At 35.7% G+C, this 14,395-nt stretch overlaps 1 protein-coding gene across 1 annotated transcript in view; it reads left to right on the top strand.

Annotated features, from left to right (window-relative positions):
• PTPRN2 (protein tyrosine phosphatase receptor type N2) overlaps window positions 1–14,395 on the top strand; it is a gene marked incomplete at its 5' end in the record, with an annotated part of 414,276 nt that overhangs the window by 61,882 nt on the left and 337,999 nt on the right. Inside the window, one exon of the mRNA XM_057371089.1 lies at window positions 1,823–1,902. Coding sequence (XP_057227072.1) covers window positions 1,823–1,902 — 80 coding nt within the window. The remainder of the gene's footprint in view (window positions 1–1,822; window positions 1,903–14,395) is intronic.

Below are 14,395 nucleotides of genomic sequence, written 5' to 3'. Positions count from 1 at the left end.
AGGTGCATTTTRTGATTGTTGATCTCGAATGGGAGAAAAATCTGGATTTTTGTAAAGCCGTTATCTCAAATAAAAATTACTTAGCAATTGTTGAGTAATCTACAATATTAATATGATGACGTTGACAAATATTTTATAATTAGCATTATTAAAAGTGTTTCTTGACCACTAGTGACCAGGCTTTTAAATTGTCCTTTAGMAGTAAAATCTCTTTTTTCTCCCCTCCCCCTAAGAGTACTTAGAGAAAAATGATTGATTAAAGGCAGTTCCTGTTAACTCCAGGATAAAATGTGTGCAGTGCATGCTTTGCTAGTAAAAGATGAAAGGATATTTCTTATTCTTATTCTTACTCTGATTCCCTTTGTGACCTCAAAGCAAAGTCTCACAGTTAATAAAAGGGTTTTTCTGCCTGAAATGGAAAAAGTTTAAAGGTATTTCTGTCTAGAATATATGTGATGCAATTAAGCACACTTCATTAAGTGCTCTCTATTCTATGATTGTAAGAGATGAACATGTTACTGAAAGAATAACTTAATACTTCATTTCAAGCCCTGCAACAAAATATTTTTCAAGTTATTTCTTTCATGCAGCAATTTTTAAGGTTTCATTTTCTCCTAAGTCACAGCTATAAGAAGTCAAAACCTGTTACATTTACAGTTCCAGCCCATGTGCTTCACCTTTTAAGCAGGGTTGTCCTTCACAGTATAAATGTAATTATTTTCACAGATAATACAAATTTAAAAAAACAACCTTAGGAACTTTCATAATACATAAAATGTAAGGAAATTTTTGTAAAATAGTGCCAATTTTTGTTTTTCTTGAGACCCTAAGCTCTTCTCCTCTTAAATTCTTGTATTATAATTTATAAAGTCTTTTGTTCTCCAGATTCTTTTTTTTCAAAAATACATTCACTATGTGTTTATATGTATTTTTTTTATGTCTTCTGTAGATAACTATTTAAGTATAGTTTTAAGGACATCACACCTGAAACTTCTTTTCTTTCATCAGATGTGCATGTAGAATATTTATTGGGGTGGATGGGGAATGAATGCAACGTTACTCATGCTGGTTGTTTTTTTTGGTTTTTGAAATGGCACAATGATGTTTTTTGGTGAACCCTGASTACATTGCCATTCTACCTCTGGTCAACCAGTGCCTTCCTCTGTAAATGTCTTATAGATTTTAGTGCCACAAAGGACCATTAGGGTCCACCCAGAAAGGTCCCCACAGAATCAAATAATTTCCCATCAAGAATTGTTCAAAGGGGTGATTACCTCTGTCATTAAATGATAAATACTTTGGTGTCTTTCTGGTCACAACAAGCTGTTTGATCAGATATGCCCAGAATCTTTTCTCCACACATATTACTGCAGAACATGATCCAGATAAATATTCTGAGTTTCTGAATTGTCCCTCTGACTTGCAGTTGTGTCAACAGGACTAAAGTTGTGCTGATGTTAGGCATATAAAATGTGAAAATATGTGTTATCTTCTTTGGATGCTGAATTCCAGTGATGATCTATGCTGTACTTGAGTGAATAACAATTTCAGTGCCTCCCTTTTGCCWTCTTCATAATAAGAATAGTATTTACAGGAGTGTTCTGAAGTTTAGTTAATGTCATTGAAATTCTTTCAGACGGGCACAAGATGCACACAGGAAGCCACAAGAGGTATAAAAATGTATGCAAATGTAGCTAATGAAGYAAAAGGAAGAGGGCTAAATGGTGTCTTAATAGGTTCTCTTTAAAAACCTATTTTGATAAGGAATATTATGCCATGTCTCTTGATTATGAATCTTACGTTTTTTAATAATCTCTTTCAGCGTGCTGGGACCAGCTGTGACCTTCAGAGTGCACTCCAACCTCCAGAACATTTCAACTGCAGATGTTGCCAAAGAAGCAGGTAAGTCCCTGTCCTCCTTTCCCAAACTGTGACCACCCACATATCTGYGTATCAGTCAGTAGCGCTGCAGACAGCACAGACACATCCTGTTCTCCCAGAAGACTGACATTTAAAGGGAGAGACAGTTGAGAGGTGAGTAGCAGTTGAAAAACTGAGGTTTAGTATCGCKGAGTCAATTAAAACTGTTTGAGACTTCCTCATTTGTCAAGAAAATTAATGGGAGACTTGTAGTCAAGTTCCATCATGGTRAAAAACTCTTCAGTGTTGTCACAAACTCATAAAAAAACACATTAGTCATTTGTAAAAGAGAATTTTCATTCACTTTTCTGATACYTTTTTCAGGGAACAAAAATGTTATTACATCTTAGCCTCAATTTCCAGAATAAAAAAATGGTAGAAATATGCCTTTGTTTGTGTGCTGTTTAGACAATTTCAATGTCAAGTTAATCTTGGGAGTAAAGGTTGTATTTCTAGAMTTAAACTGCATCTGAATAAAGACCACTATGGACTCCTGTTGGCTCCTTTTCAGCTTGGCTATTAACTGTATTATGGGGTGACTGCAAGAAATAATTTCTGCAAAGGATCTGAATTGGTAACTGATTTGCTTCCAAATTATTCAATTAATAGGCTTTAAAAATCAGAAGAAAACRAGCTGTAATATTGCTTAAAAACAGAAACAAGAAAAGTGCACATAAATAAATGCTGGGAGCCCCAAACTGTCCATTAACTTCTCTCCTTTTGCTTCATCATGGATGAATTTAGTTACAGAAGGAACTGGGAGAGTTCCCACACCAGAACTTCCCTTTGCAGGACCCTTTGCACTGGGGAAGGGTCTTGTTAACTGGTGATTAGAGAGTTGCAAGGGTTTATCATGGCAAAAAGCCCTGCAGGTGTACTGTCAAAACTAGGAAATTGTAATAACTACTGAATTATGTGACTCCTGAATGTGTGTTTTTCACAGGAAAAAGCAACATATTTTTTATAACAATATCCTCCCTGTCCTGTAAAGCTATTGAATCTCTCTGAATGGGTCAGAGCTGTTGGTAGAGCCTGCCTGGATGGCCAGAGGCTTTTGACAAGGTGTCCCCAGAAGTTTTCAAGGAAACTAGTAGTTCCTTAGAATGTGGAATATGGAACAGAAAACTGGTGAATCAGTAATTGGTTAGCAGGCAAGAAACAGCGATAAGGAATAAGGTATTCATTTACTAAAAAGGTGAATGTAGCACAAAAGGTGGAGGGATCTCTGCTGGGACTGTAGCATTCAACATGGTTATAAGTGAATTAGGAACAAAAAAAAAGTATGATCAGAAATCCTGCTAATAATTCTGAATTATTCACAGTATTAAAGGTGGAAGTTGATCTTAGAAATGTATAAAGCTGGGTGAATGGACTCAAAATGGCAGATTAATTTCATTGTAAATTACTGTAAAAAATTTCATCTGGAGAAAAAAACCAGCTTTGCATACAAAGTTGTGGGTCTAAGTAGTAATGTAGTACAGGTATGGGTAATATGCTGTAAATGATAGTTCAGTCTCCATTATCAATTGAACGAGGAAATGCTTTTTAASAATTATTTGGAAAGGAATAGAACACAGAGCAGTATAATTTGTTCTTGCAAAAATCTATCCTTTGCCTGTGTTAGAATATCACAAATAGTATTGCTTCTCATATCTCAGAGGGATTGGAAATTCTGGTTGAAATGGAAAGTTTCAGAGAAAGGCAGAAGGCATGACTGTAAGTATGGAATGTATTCCGTATAACAAGTGGTGCAGTAAGGCAGGAATCTTTGTTTTGGAGAAGAAGAAAAAAAAAGATGAGCATAGTATGAGAAAGATCTGTCAATTCTAGAGTCTAGAGTTGCACACTGAATGTGGACAGGACAGTGCAATTGCTTTTGCAATGCAAGAACAGATGAAACTGGCAGAAGGAAGGTTGAAAATAAATCAGAATGAAGTTTATAGCTTTACCAGCTGTGGATAATGAAGCTTACATGGGTTCAAAAATTTACAAGTAAGGAAGTCAATGGAATTTACATCCACTGAAATTCAGCAAGTCTGTGGAAATGTTGTCAAGCCCACGATATTCCAGATGTGCCTTGACCTGTTCCTAACAAGCTACTCTGAAAAGTAAAAATGCTCTTGACTTTGTTTCAGAAAAAATTTAAGATGTACCATCGTGTTTTTTCTTACCACTGGAATCGATGTATTGTTTTCAAYTCCTTAACTTAAACTGCTGACAAAGTAGGGAGGTTCTGGGGACAAAATAAGGCCTCTCACTCCAGAGAAAGGGCAACAAAACTGGAGAAGGATCTGGAATATAAACCCTGTGAGGAGCAGCTGAGGGGGCTGGCAGTGTTTAGCCTGGAGAAAWGGAGGCTCAGGAGGGGACATTATCACTCCCTACAACCACTGGGAAGGAGGCTTTAGCCAGATGAGATTTGGTCTTATCTYTAAAGCAACCAGTTATAGAACAAGGGGAAATGTCCTCAAGCTGTGGCAAAGGAGGTTCAGGTTGGATATTGGGAAAAATGTCACTGAAGGGATGGTTGGGAATGGGAGCAGTCTGCCCAGGGAAGTGGTGGAGTCCATTCCTGGAAGTGTTCAAAACTGAGGAGACGTGGCACTTTGGGATATGTTTTCGTGGGCACGGTAGTATTTGGTTAAGGTTGGATTTGATTATATTTTCCCCACCATAATGTTCTGTGATTGTATGAATTTCTGCAGATTCACCAAGTTAAACTCATATTTGATCTAGTAATTTTATCTACTCTTTATTATATTAATTTCCCTTGAATTTTCTAACTTCAGTTTGCTTAGTGAAATAAAAAATTTCAGGTTTTGATGGCTGCAGAAAGAGGTTTACAAGTGTCTTACATAAGCTCCTCTTGGTATTTCAGTGTGGCCATAGTATTGCCGTAACTAAACCTTGTGTTTGCCCTTTACAGAARAAAGAAAAAGAGCTCAAAATTCTATCCATCCATCAAATATTTTACATTTTAAAAGTATCTATTTTTTCCTTTCTAACTCATGAAGTTGCAGTGCTTGTCAATGTACTCACTAATCAGTTCATTTATTTTAAGCAAACTTCTTACTTCCAGATCTTTAAAGCCAAAAATAAATTCCCTTAAAAAATCAACAGCAATATATACTTACATAAGAAGGTTTTTTTCAGGCTCTAGTTGTAATTATAAACTTTTAAAGTCAACAGTGTCTTGAAGAAAAGCATTCCAAGTACTTTATTTGCCAAGGAAGGCCAAAGGAGAATAAATCAATGCGTACTTCCAAGGCAGGCACAGGTAAATGCATAATTCCATGCTGTACTGCTGTTAGGTAACTTGACATCCCTCCAGGAGCTTGGAAAGCAGATCTTGTTTACAGAAAATGARTAGACCAACTGGACAGAAGAATTTCGCAGTCTATCACATCTTTAGAAATGAAAAKAATTTGGAAATTGAGGTAATCAGATGCCATAATTATAAGAATGTAAATTTATTCAGGCTTGCAAAAAGAAATCTATTTGTGCAGGTGTTATGTATGTGCAAGTCTCCCTGATAGCCACAGGAACGGTTTCTCTGCAGCAGTGTGGTCTTATTATTCATGTAGTATCTATTTTCATAATCGAAATGGATAYACTTCATTTTTTCTGTGCACTGTTTAAGGTTTAAATATAGGGAATTATATTTAAAGTTTTCCATCCTCCTCTGTGGAGTTTGAAAAATGTGCAGGTTAGAGAAGACATGGGACTATTTAGCAACTATGCAAAGGGGTGAATGACTTTGAATATCCACTAAAAACAGAGATACGGAAGTCTGATAATAAAAATGGTGTCCTCTGTTTTCCTGGAGTTTGAGGTTCATTCTCGGTGCACACAAAACCTGTCTTGAGGCAAAGTAAGCTCTCTAAAATCCTTTAGTCACGTTCTTACTGATAAAAGTACTTTTTTTCAGTAATCCATGATTGTAATTCTGCGTAAATGTTTTGATTACTTTTTTTTTTTCCAGTTTCTAGGGCTACATAATTATACGGGGAAGCTGACAACAGAGTAATTTAAAATTGTGAATAGCTTGCTTTCTCACATTAACAATACCTTTATTTCTTCTTTGAGGACAGATCAGGATACCCAACGTTTTGCCAGCTTCACACACTTTGACGTTCAAAAGATAGCATTCTTCTTTCATAAGTTGCTGTCCTCTGGCCTATTTCTGTTTAATAAGTCAGGTTCAATGGTGCAGTGTAATTTCATCTCAATGTTTTGAAGAAATAAAGTTTCTCCAGATATAGGTGACCTGCTCTAGGAGTAATTACAGTTGGCATGACATCATTTAGGCAAACAAATATGTATTTCTTTTCAGTTTAAAGGTCAGGAGAAATCTGACAGAGAACAATTATCAGTAAGATAACTCCATATGAAATTGTAATATGTTTGGTGTAGCAATGAGGAAAGAAGTTGCTTTATATGTAGTCCAGAGTCCTACCATTTAAGCAAAGACAATCATAATTAGAATAGTGGAAATTTCTGAAGTTTCCAAGCACAGAACTTTGGAATCAGGTGCCTGTAATWGTCATATATATGCTGAACACATGAAAAGGAGATGTAGGAGGKAAGTTTTGGGCGCAGACACTCAGCACTGCTAAAATGAAATAATATTTACTTGTATGTTACTGCAGCCTTTTATTGTTAGAGTCACGCTTACATTTTTGTTGGTGTTGTATTGAAATGCAGCATAAAAAGAAAATCTGGAGACTGAGAAGCAGAGGGCTGTATGCACAGTGTAGGCATGGTAGTGATGGGGAGATATAGCACAATAAAGGCAGTGCATAACCAGATATCAGGGAATGAACAGGTCTTGTGTGCAGGTGCTTGCTTGTGTCTAAGATGTATCATGATATTGATATGGAAAGTCAGAAATTTTGATTTATTTAATGAATGTATAAGAACATCAAGAACATCAAGAATTTTTTTTTTAAATTTCCAGGACTTTTAACCAAGCTGTTGGTTTGGATGGTTTGGCCTTGTTTTTTGTTTGTTGGCGCTTTTTTTTACTTTTCTATTGCCCTATTGGTGAAACTCATATTTTCACACCATGAGTGGTCTGAAAGGGACTATTATCCTGACTTAGGGAGCAGGTCATTGAATCRTACAACCTTCTTGTCTAAAAATCATTTCTGTTTGAGCTCTTTAATTCCAAAAAAAAGCATCACAAAATTAATTCTGTTGAAACACACAAATGCAAAAATAATATATTGTTATTCAAATTTTTCTGTATAACCAGCTAATTTGAATAAAGACACTGCCTCAAAGTTAATGGAATATATTAAAAACATACAGAATTTCTCAGCAGTTGCAAATGACTGCAAATGACTAAATTTGTATATCTTACAGATTTTGAGATTTAGCATCTACAGATTTTGGTCATGTCCCGACTGAGGTGAAATATCCATGCCAAAAAATATGCAGTGGAACTTTTGGAGATTAAAACAGAATATTTTTGCTAAACTTGGCAGCTCTAAACAGGCAAAACTTCATCCTTAGCTTTTATCATTAAACAGTCCTTTTGAGATGAAAAGAATACTTCAAACCCCTTAGAGTTAACTTACCTTATGTAGTGTTTTCAGCTGAGGGTGTCTTATTGGTTTGGAGTAGCCCAAGATGTCCTAGTTCTGCTCTTAATTAGGATGAGTAAATGGCTGATCCATTCATGAGCCTGGATCCAGGTGGTGAACAAAGTATTTATGCCTTATTCTGCCTCTGATATGTTTCTTTTGCTTGGCAAGCCTAAACTGTATTTATAGGCATCAAAACTAACTCTTCTAAAGATGTGGGATTAGGTATCCAAATAACTGGTTTAATTTCAAAGGCTTTTTCTTCCCATCACACACACTACAAACCATTAGTGACCTTGGATAGTTATCRTGGTAGAATCCAGAATTTTCTGATAACCATTAAATTGAACTTCAAAGCCATGTCAGACAGTGAAACAATCCACTCACATTAAAAAAAAAAATGGTTCCAGGTTCTTCTTCAACTTGAAARTACTGATGAGGAACCTGCCTTATGCAGTCACTGCAGAAATCTGTGAATTGCTCCCATTTCTTAAGGACATTCAATAAAATCACAGTTTTGACATACATCCAGTCTGGGCCCTGTTAAAAAGGGCTGGGTCTTTKACATCAGCAGGGTTTGATTTTCTGCTAATTTCAGGACTACAGATAGTCATTATAAATATATAGTAAAGGACTTCACTGTGAAAGTGTAAATGATCAGTTAAAGCTATAATGCTTAAGTGCATTTAATAGCTGTTTGCAGCAATTATTTTTATTATACTTCAGTATAATTGAAATACACGTTTCAACTTCTAGTGAATAAGATGCAGTCCAAAATATTACAAATTATTCATGCAACTGTTTTCTTGTATTCATTCTTGTCATGTAGTGACCTCTTCTTTTTGGTCAAAGGGGGTTATCTTTCCAGTATGCTGCTTAACAGAAATAAAATAAAAAGTAYATTTATGGAGTACAAGGAACAGATGGAAWATAATTTTCTCAGCATCAGAAAGTAAACTGATGAGGATACTGATGAGGAAAGTAAACTGAATGCTGGTTCTCAACTTAAATTCACTGTTCATTTCTAGAAAGGCTACAGAGCTGAACTCTGGTCTCTGACAGTAATATTGACCTCACCAGCATTATTGACAGAAATATGCTAACTCAGTATTATTACCCATTATTAGCAAGAAAAGTTTTCTGGAGGTTCTCAGGAGARCAACAGAGAGAGAGAGCTGTCTTCAGATTCATCTGCATAAAACGTAGCTTTAGATCTCTCTAAAAGAAAGCTACATGTGATAGCTGCATGTAAACAATGTGTAAAAGTAGAGAAGGAACCACGGTACAACGAGGGGTGAATCACCAACTGCAAGGRTAAGACTGCAAAGTTTTATTTAGTTATCCTTGTATTTGGTTGAAAGCCTATTTAGAATAGATATCACTGGCTCATGTCTGAAAAACTTCAGGTTTCCTCAGTTTCATAGAGGAATTTGAACAAAACCTTGCAAATATCATTTAATGAAGTGAGTTCACTATACTTTGATTTTCTCTCTCTGGTTATTTCAGTTTGTGATTAAATACTGTCTTTTGATAGTTTTTTTATCAGTTAATTGTTAGAAGTTCTTTGAATTTTACGTTTTAATTAAATAAATGTAATCTGGGAATTTATTATTCTTGGTACTGCTTCTCTTGCTGACATGAAATTTGACAATTATTTTTTGTTGCTGGCTTGCTAACAACAACATCCACCTTCTTTTTCATGGTGACTGCYGGTGCAGGAGATACAAATTTTGTATGACGAAATGGAGAAAACTTCAATTTCTGGACAAAAAAAAGTCTTCATTTTCTCTAAAAAGTTCTTTCAAAATCATTATAAACAGCCTTGGTTGTCTTGTTGACTTTTGGCATGAGCTTTGCAAGTCTCRTGAGAAGTCTCAGCGAGATGAATTGTGTTGCTTCAGGCACCAACATGTCCATGCTGGCAGAGTGTCTTGGTTCCTTTTTCTACCCCACAAGTGTGAGCAATGATGGTTGTTYTGAAGGTATTCATTGGTCAGTCCTTGTCAGATCATAATTCAGCTGTGATGAAGTGAACAGAACAAGTTTCAAGTCTTCAGGTGAATTTCTTCCTTCTCTCCAGGTTTTTGTGGACCATGCAATTAAATATCTTGCTCTCTGAGACGATAGTAAAGAATGTGTCTGTGAATARTTTGAAGTTCATCTTTGAAGGGAACTGACAGCTTCTCTGTCAGAAACTTTGAACGACGTAGCCAGGAGGCTGTGAGGTTCATCTGATTTCACTTGCCGTGTCCCTGATTTAAGTMGGATTACAATTCTTTGGTCTATAATGTGAAACGTAAAAGTTTGACAGGTCTTTTTCTGTTCCTACCTCTCTTAAGTCTTTTGGTGCAAATCCTGGTTTCTCCTGCTCAARCCTCCTTAGTTCACATTGTCCTTTCTCACCTCCTGAGCCCTCTGTAGTGGATTGATTTCCTTTCACCTACTGTTATCATCAAATCTATCTGAATTATTTTCCTCAAATTCTTCCATTGCTGAATAAAGGAGGTCATTATAGTTTTGAGGATTATTCAGAAACTGAACAGTCTTTTGCAGTACCAAATGTTTGATACAATGATTAATAAGTTTTCAGGATAGTATTTCTTTCCCACCTTGTTCTTCTCTTGAATAGAGCAAGAGAGGAATGCTGCCATTCAGTAAATGTGCCTCAATCCTGAAAAGCAGCAAGTACTCTKCTCCACAGACTTCTAATGATGATATTCCTTGCTCTGATTAGTGAGGATGGAATTAATTTTAACATACACCCCTCTCCTCTAAGAATAACTGTGAGGTATCTAATTCTAGAGAGAATAYTTTTCTTTAAAACCACTTTCTGTTTTAATAGAAAATTAAACTGAAAATATAAACTTCCTTCTGTCCAGTTTATAAAGTGATGTCATCTATTTCAGCATAAACCCCTAAATCCAGGGAATTGTAAAGATATTTAATAATTTTGTAGAATTGGGAAGGAAAACAAAAAAGAGCTAAGTAGCATTATGTAGTTAATATTKTTTAGTTTAAAGCAATGATGGTTTATGTCATTGCATTTTCATGCCTCTTATTTACACCCATTCATAGAAAACCATCATGTTGGTACTAAATTAAAATAAGGAGAAACACACATTGCTGTAGTATAGATAATAGTATTTTGGAATACAATAATTAAGACCTGAACCACACAGTTATATCACAGCTTGAATGGAAATATCCRAATTGAAGCTTAGATTGAAACTCATGTATTTTGGTTAGGTGTTTTTCCTGAAATCTATAAGCAGGCCTATGGAGACTGGTAAAAATAAGTATTCTATTAAAGTAAATTACGTCATGGCTTAGAGGTTAATAGGGATTTTAAAGATGATTTTTTTAAGAGCCCTCTGGTTATGTATCTAAATGCATTTTAATAGTGAGGGTAGAATACATCTTAATCAGTTGCAGCTGTCTAAACGTTAGGCATTTATTCAAAACTAGTTGCCTCTATGTTCAAAGGGAAAAGATAGATTATATGAACTGACATTTTTCRTAGGTGGCTAAAAGTTTGGGAGAGAAATCATGGCTAACATCCRCAGAATCACAGAGACATTGGTGAGGATAGGACTGCCATACATAGATCCTGCATGTAAATCCAGGGAGATTGCTGGAAGTCAGGATGGTAGCATTTAGTACAGTTGAAAGCTTCTTCCTGTAATTGCTGCTTGGTAACATATTCAAAAATGTGGTTTTTTTTTTCTATTGATAGATCTCTTAAAATCTTCTGGTGCAAATCCTGATTTCTCTTATATAAGTCTCCTTCATTCACATTGTCCTTTGCTGACATATTCAAAGCCCTTTAAGAATTCAAAACTAATTTAAGATCAAGTAAAAATACAAAAATTAAAATTTTGATAAATATTATTACCATGCGTGATACTTTTAAACAACCAAATGTGTGCAGTCAAGTTCTTGACACCCACAAAGCTGGTAATGCAGGATGAAACTGCCCTGTAGTTGGAGTGCAAATTGTTTTTCTTTCAAGCCAAAGAAATCTTCCAATATATTTTTGACTATCAAAGTGAAAAGTCTTTTTCCATGTTAAAATTGCTACAGATTTCCCTGCACAGATATTTCAAACTGACCCATACATTTTATGTGTAGGACAGTTTTCAGCTGGTCCAAATCAGCAAAGAGCTGCTGTAAAATCCATGGTGCTGAGAATGTGTGACTGAAASAAAACACTGTATTTTTTGTATAGCAGCAGCACTGTGGGGTCCCATTGTGGACACAGTATCAAAAAGTCCCTATACAAAAATATCTGGGAACTAATTTTATTTCTGACTTAAATCAAACTAAGCAGAAATCCCCAAACCCAAGACAATTGCCTCATGTTGTATTTCACCATAGTATTTAGCAAAATTGCTTCTATTTAGCATTTTTATGAGAAGCAACACATTTTCCAGGAATATTGAAAAATATGTGCAATATGACATACACAACAATAATAATTACAATTCCAGACATCTTTAAATGTTATAGTCCTTTAATAAAGTTTTATGCATTTTTATGCAATGCACTTAAGACACTAACTCTGTTTACAGCAGATCCTAAGCATATTAAAACAAATATTTAGGGATGCAACAGTTAGAAGCAATCTGGTAAGGCAAGTACCTAAAAGGCAGCTTTTATGTAAAGAATAGTTAGGCTATATAGTGTTTTTGATGATTATGTAACTTCCTTGATAAGCATGAAGAAGCGAATTGAGGAAACCCTAATTTAAGTCAGATAGCATTGTAACCTCAACTTTACCTGGAAAAGAACAGTCAGTGCCTTTTTTTCCACCTATTAGACAGATTGATTATAACTTCTCAAAATGTGGAACAACAAGATTAACCTAACAATTTAAACTGTGCATGCAAATAAACACTAGGCACCATGTGGAACAGGGGTAATGTGGAACAGATAGTGTTCTATTTTGGTTGGTRCAAACAGGAAAATAGTCTTTATCTGATGTAACTAAATATCCTATTTTTAATATACAAAATTGGATGATTAGCAGTCTTGTGATTTTAGCTGATAGCTTTCGTATCAGCCAAAGAATAAAAATTTCGAGCAAGCGCAGTGCTGTTTCAGGAGTCTATGAAAAGTAGTTGTTATTTAAAGCACAAGAAAAAAACCTCAGAAAATCAATATCCTCATCTTAGAATCAGGCTGTAGTCCCTTTTACCTGGAGAAAAGTAAATAACAYGAAAAGGCCCTTCTCCACAAGTGTGGTGTTTTGGTTACCAGTGTGTGAGGACAGCTGACCTGAACGTGGGAGCAACTGGTTCTCTCAGCAGAACATGAGTTATAGGTTATATCTTAAGAAGGAGGCACAAATGTGACCCGGGATGAAAGGGCAGGGGGCCATTTCTGGCTGARAAAGGCTTAGTTAGAGGTTCAGGGATTCAGGTATCATCTATCTTGAACATAGGCACTTGCATGACCTTCCATTGCTGATAGCTCGTGGAGGGATGTATCTGAGTGTGGGACTAGGAATTATTGGAGAGCTTTGGGAGAGTTTTTGAAGATAAGAGAAGTTTGCTGGCAAAGCTCACAAGGGCATACTTGTCAGCTGTGTTCAGACCTGTGGGTTAACACTGCCTTCATTTTAAGCAGAATTTTCTCCTATGGACTGAAGGCAACTTCAGCAGCTGCTGCTCCTACCTGATACCATGCACAGTCATTAGGGAATGTCAAGACTGCAAGGCAAGGGACTTGATTTTCATTAAATGTTTGTTTTTTGGATGATCTATGACCAAAGAAGGTTTTTTTACCCCCCCCCTGGGTTTTCCTCAACTCTGCATATCCATTCTGACCTGTAAGACAAGATCGAGTCAGATTTATCACATTTGATCTTATTCTTATTTGGGGATGATCTTTTCCATTGTCTGACAAAAGTTGTTTGCAGGATTTAAAGATTAACGACCATTGTAATAATCTGCAAATACTGAATCTTTCTAGCATTATCTAGTCCTTAGGAAAACATGTTAAATCTCTTTGTGGTGTTTAAAAAGTATTTTCCATAAATTTGAACGTTCCAGATTAAGAGAAATTGTATGACTTGATGTTGGCTGAAGTCAAAAGACATCCCTAGATTTAATCTAGCCATAAATTTTTCAAGTAATTCCTGTAAATTCTCTGCACCTCTGCTTGCTTAGTTGTGAATCTGAAATATGAACAGGAAAAGGCTTTTTGTGAAAAAAAATAAGCTATAACATAAAAATTAAATAAGAGTATGGACAGTCCCATCACCACAGGATAATTACAATAATTTGTCCCTGTGCTTCTTCTGCTGCTTTTTAATATTTTTTTCCTGGTTGCATCAGTGCAACAAAATCAGGATGACAGCAGTCATAAAATTGTTTTGGTTGAAAGATCCATCTAGTGGGTTATTTATCCTGTCCCCCAGAATTGTGATGGGATTGGCTGGCAGGAGATCATATAGCAAATATTTGATAGTCTGTTAAAAAAAAAAAAAAAAAAAAAAAAGACAAAAAAAAGACAGATGAGAAAAAACTGTATATGTCAAAAATCTAGAGGGTGCCTGTTGGCAAAGTTTTATAGACATTTTAGATCAGTAACAAGAAAAGGTAGGTAGCTACACCCCATTACTCCTTCCTAAACAGCCAGGTAATTACTTTTGGCATTTTGACAAGTGTTTGCTGGAGTGAAGGTCAAAGCTGTCAGCAGAGAAGATCTATGCTAATCTGCTCAGCTGGAGAAGACTCAGGTAGCTAATGTTTTGTAATTAGAAGTTGTAGAAACCAGCTTTCACTGTAGTTTTGCACTGCACAAAAGTGAATTAATACTACAGAGTAATTTCATTTATCGTAGTTCACAAAATWAGCTCAATGGGTGCTTAGGAATAAACATCCAGTATG

The sequence above is a fragment of the Malurus melanocephalus genome, unplaced genomic scaffold (assembly GCF_030028575.1).
Source record: "Malurus melanocephalus ecotype Western Australia unplaced genomic scaffold, MMel_1.1 scaffold_140, whole genome shotgun sequence".
Taxonomy (NCBI): Eukaryota; Metazoa; Chordata; class Aves; order Passeriformes; family Maluridae; genus Malurus; species Malurus melanocephalus.
This window is presented reverse-complemented; position numbering and strand designations above follow the sequence as displayed.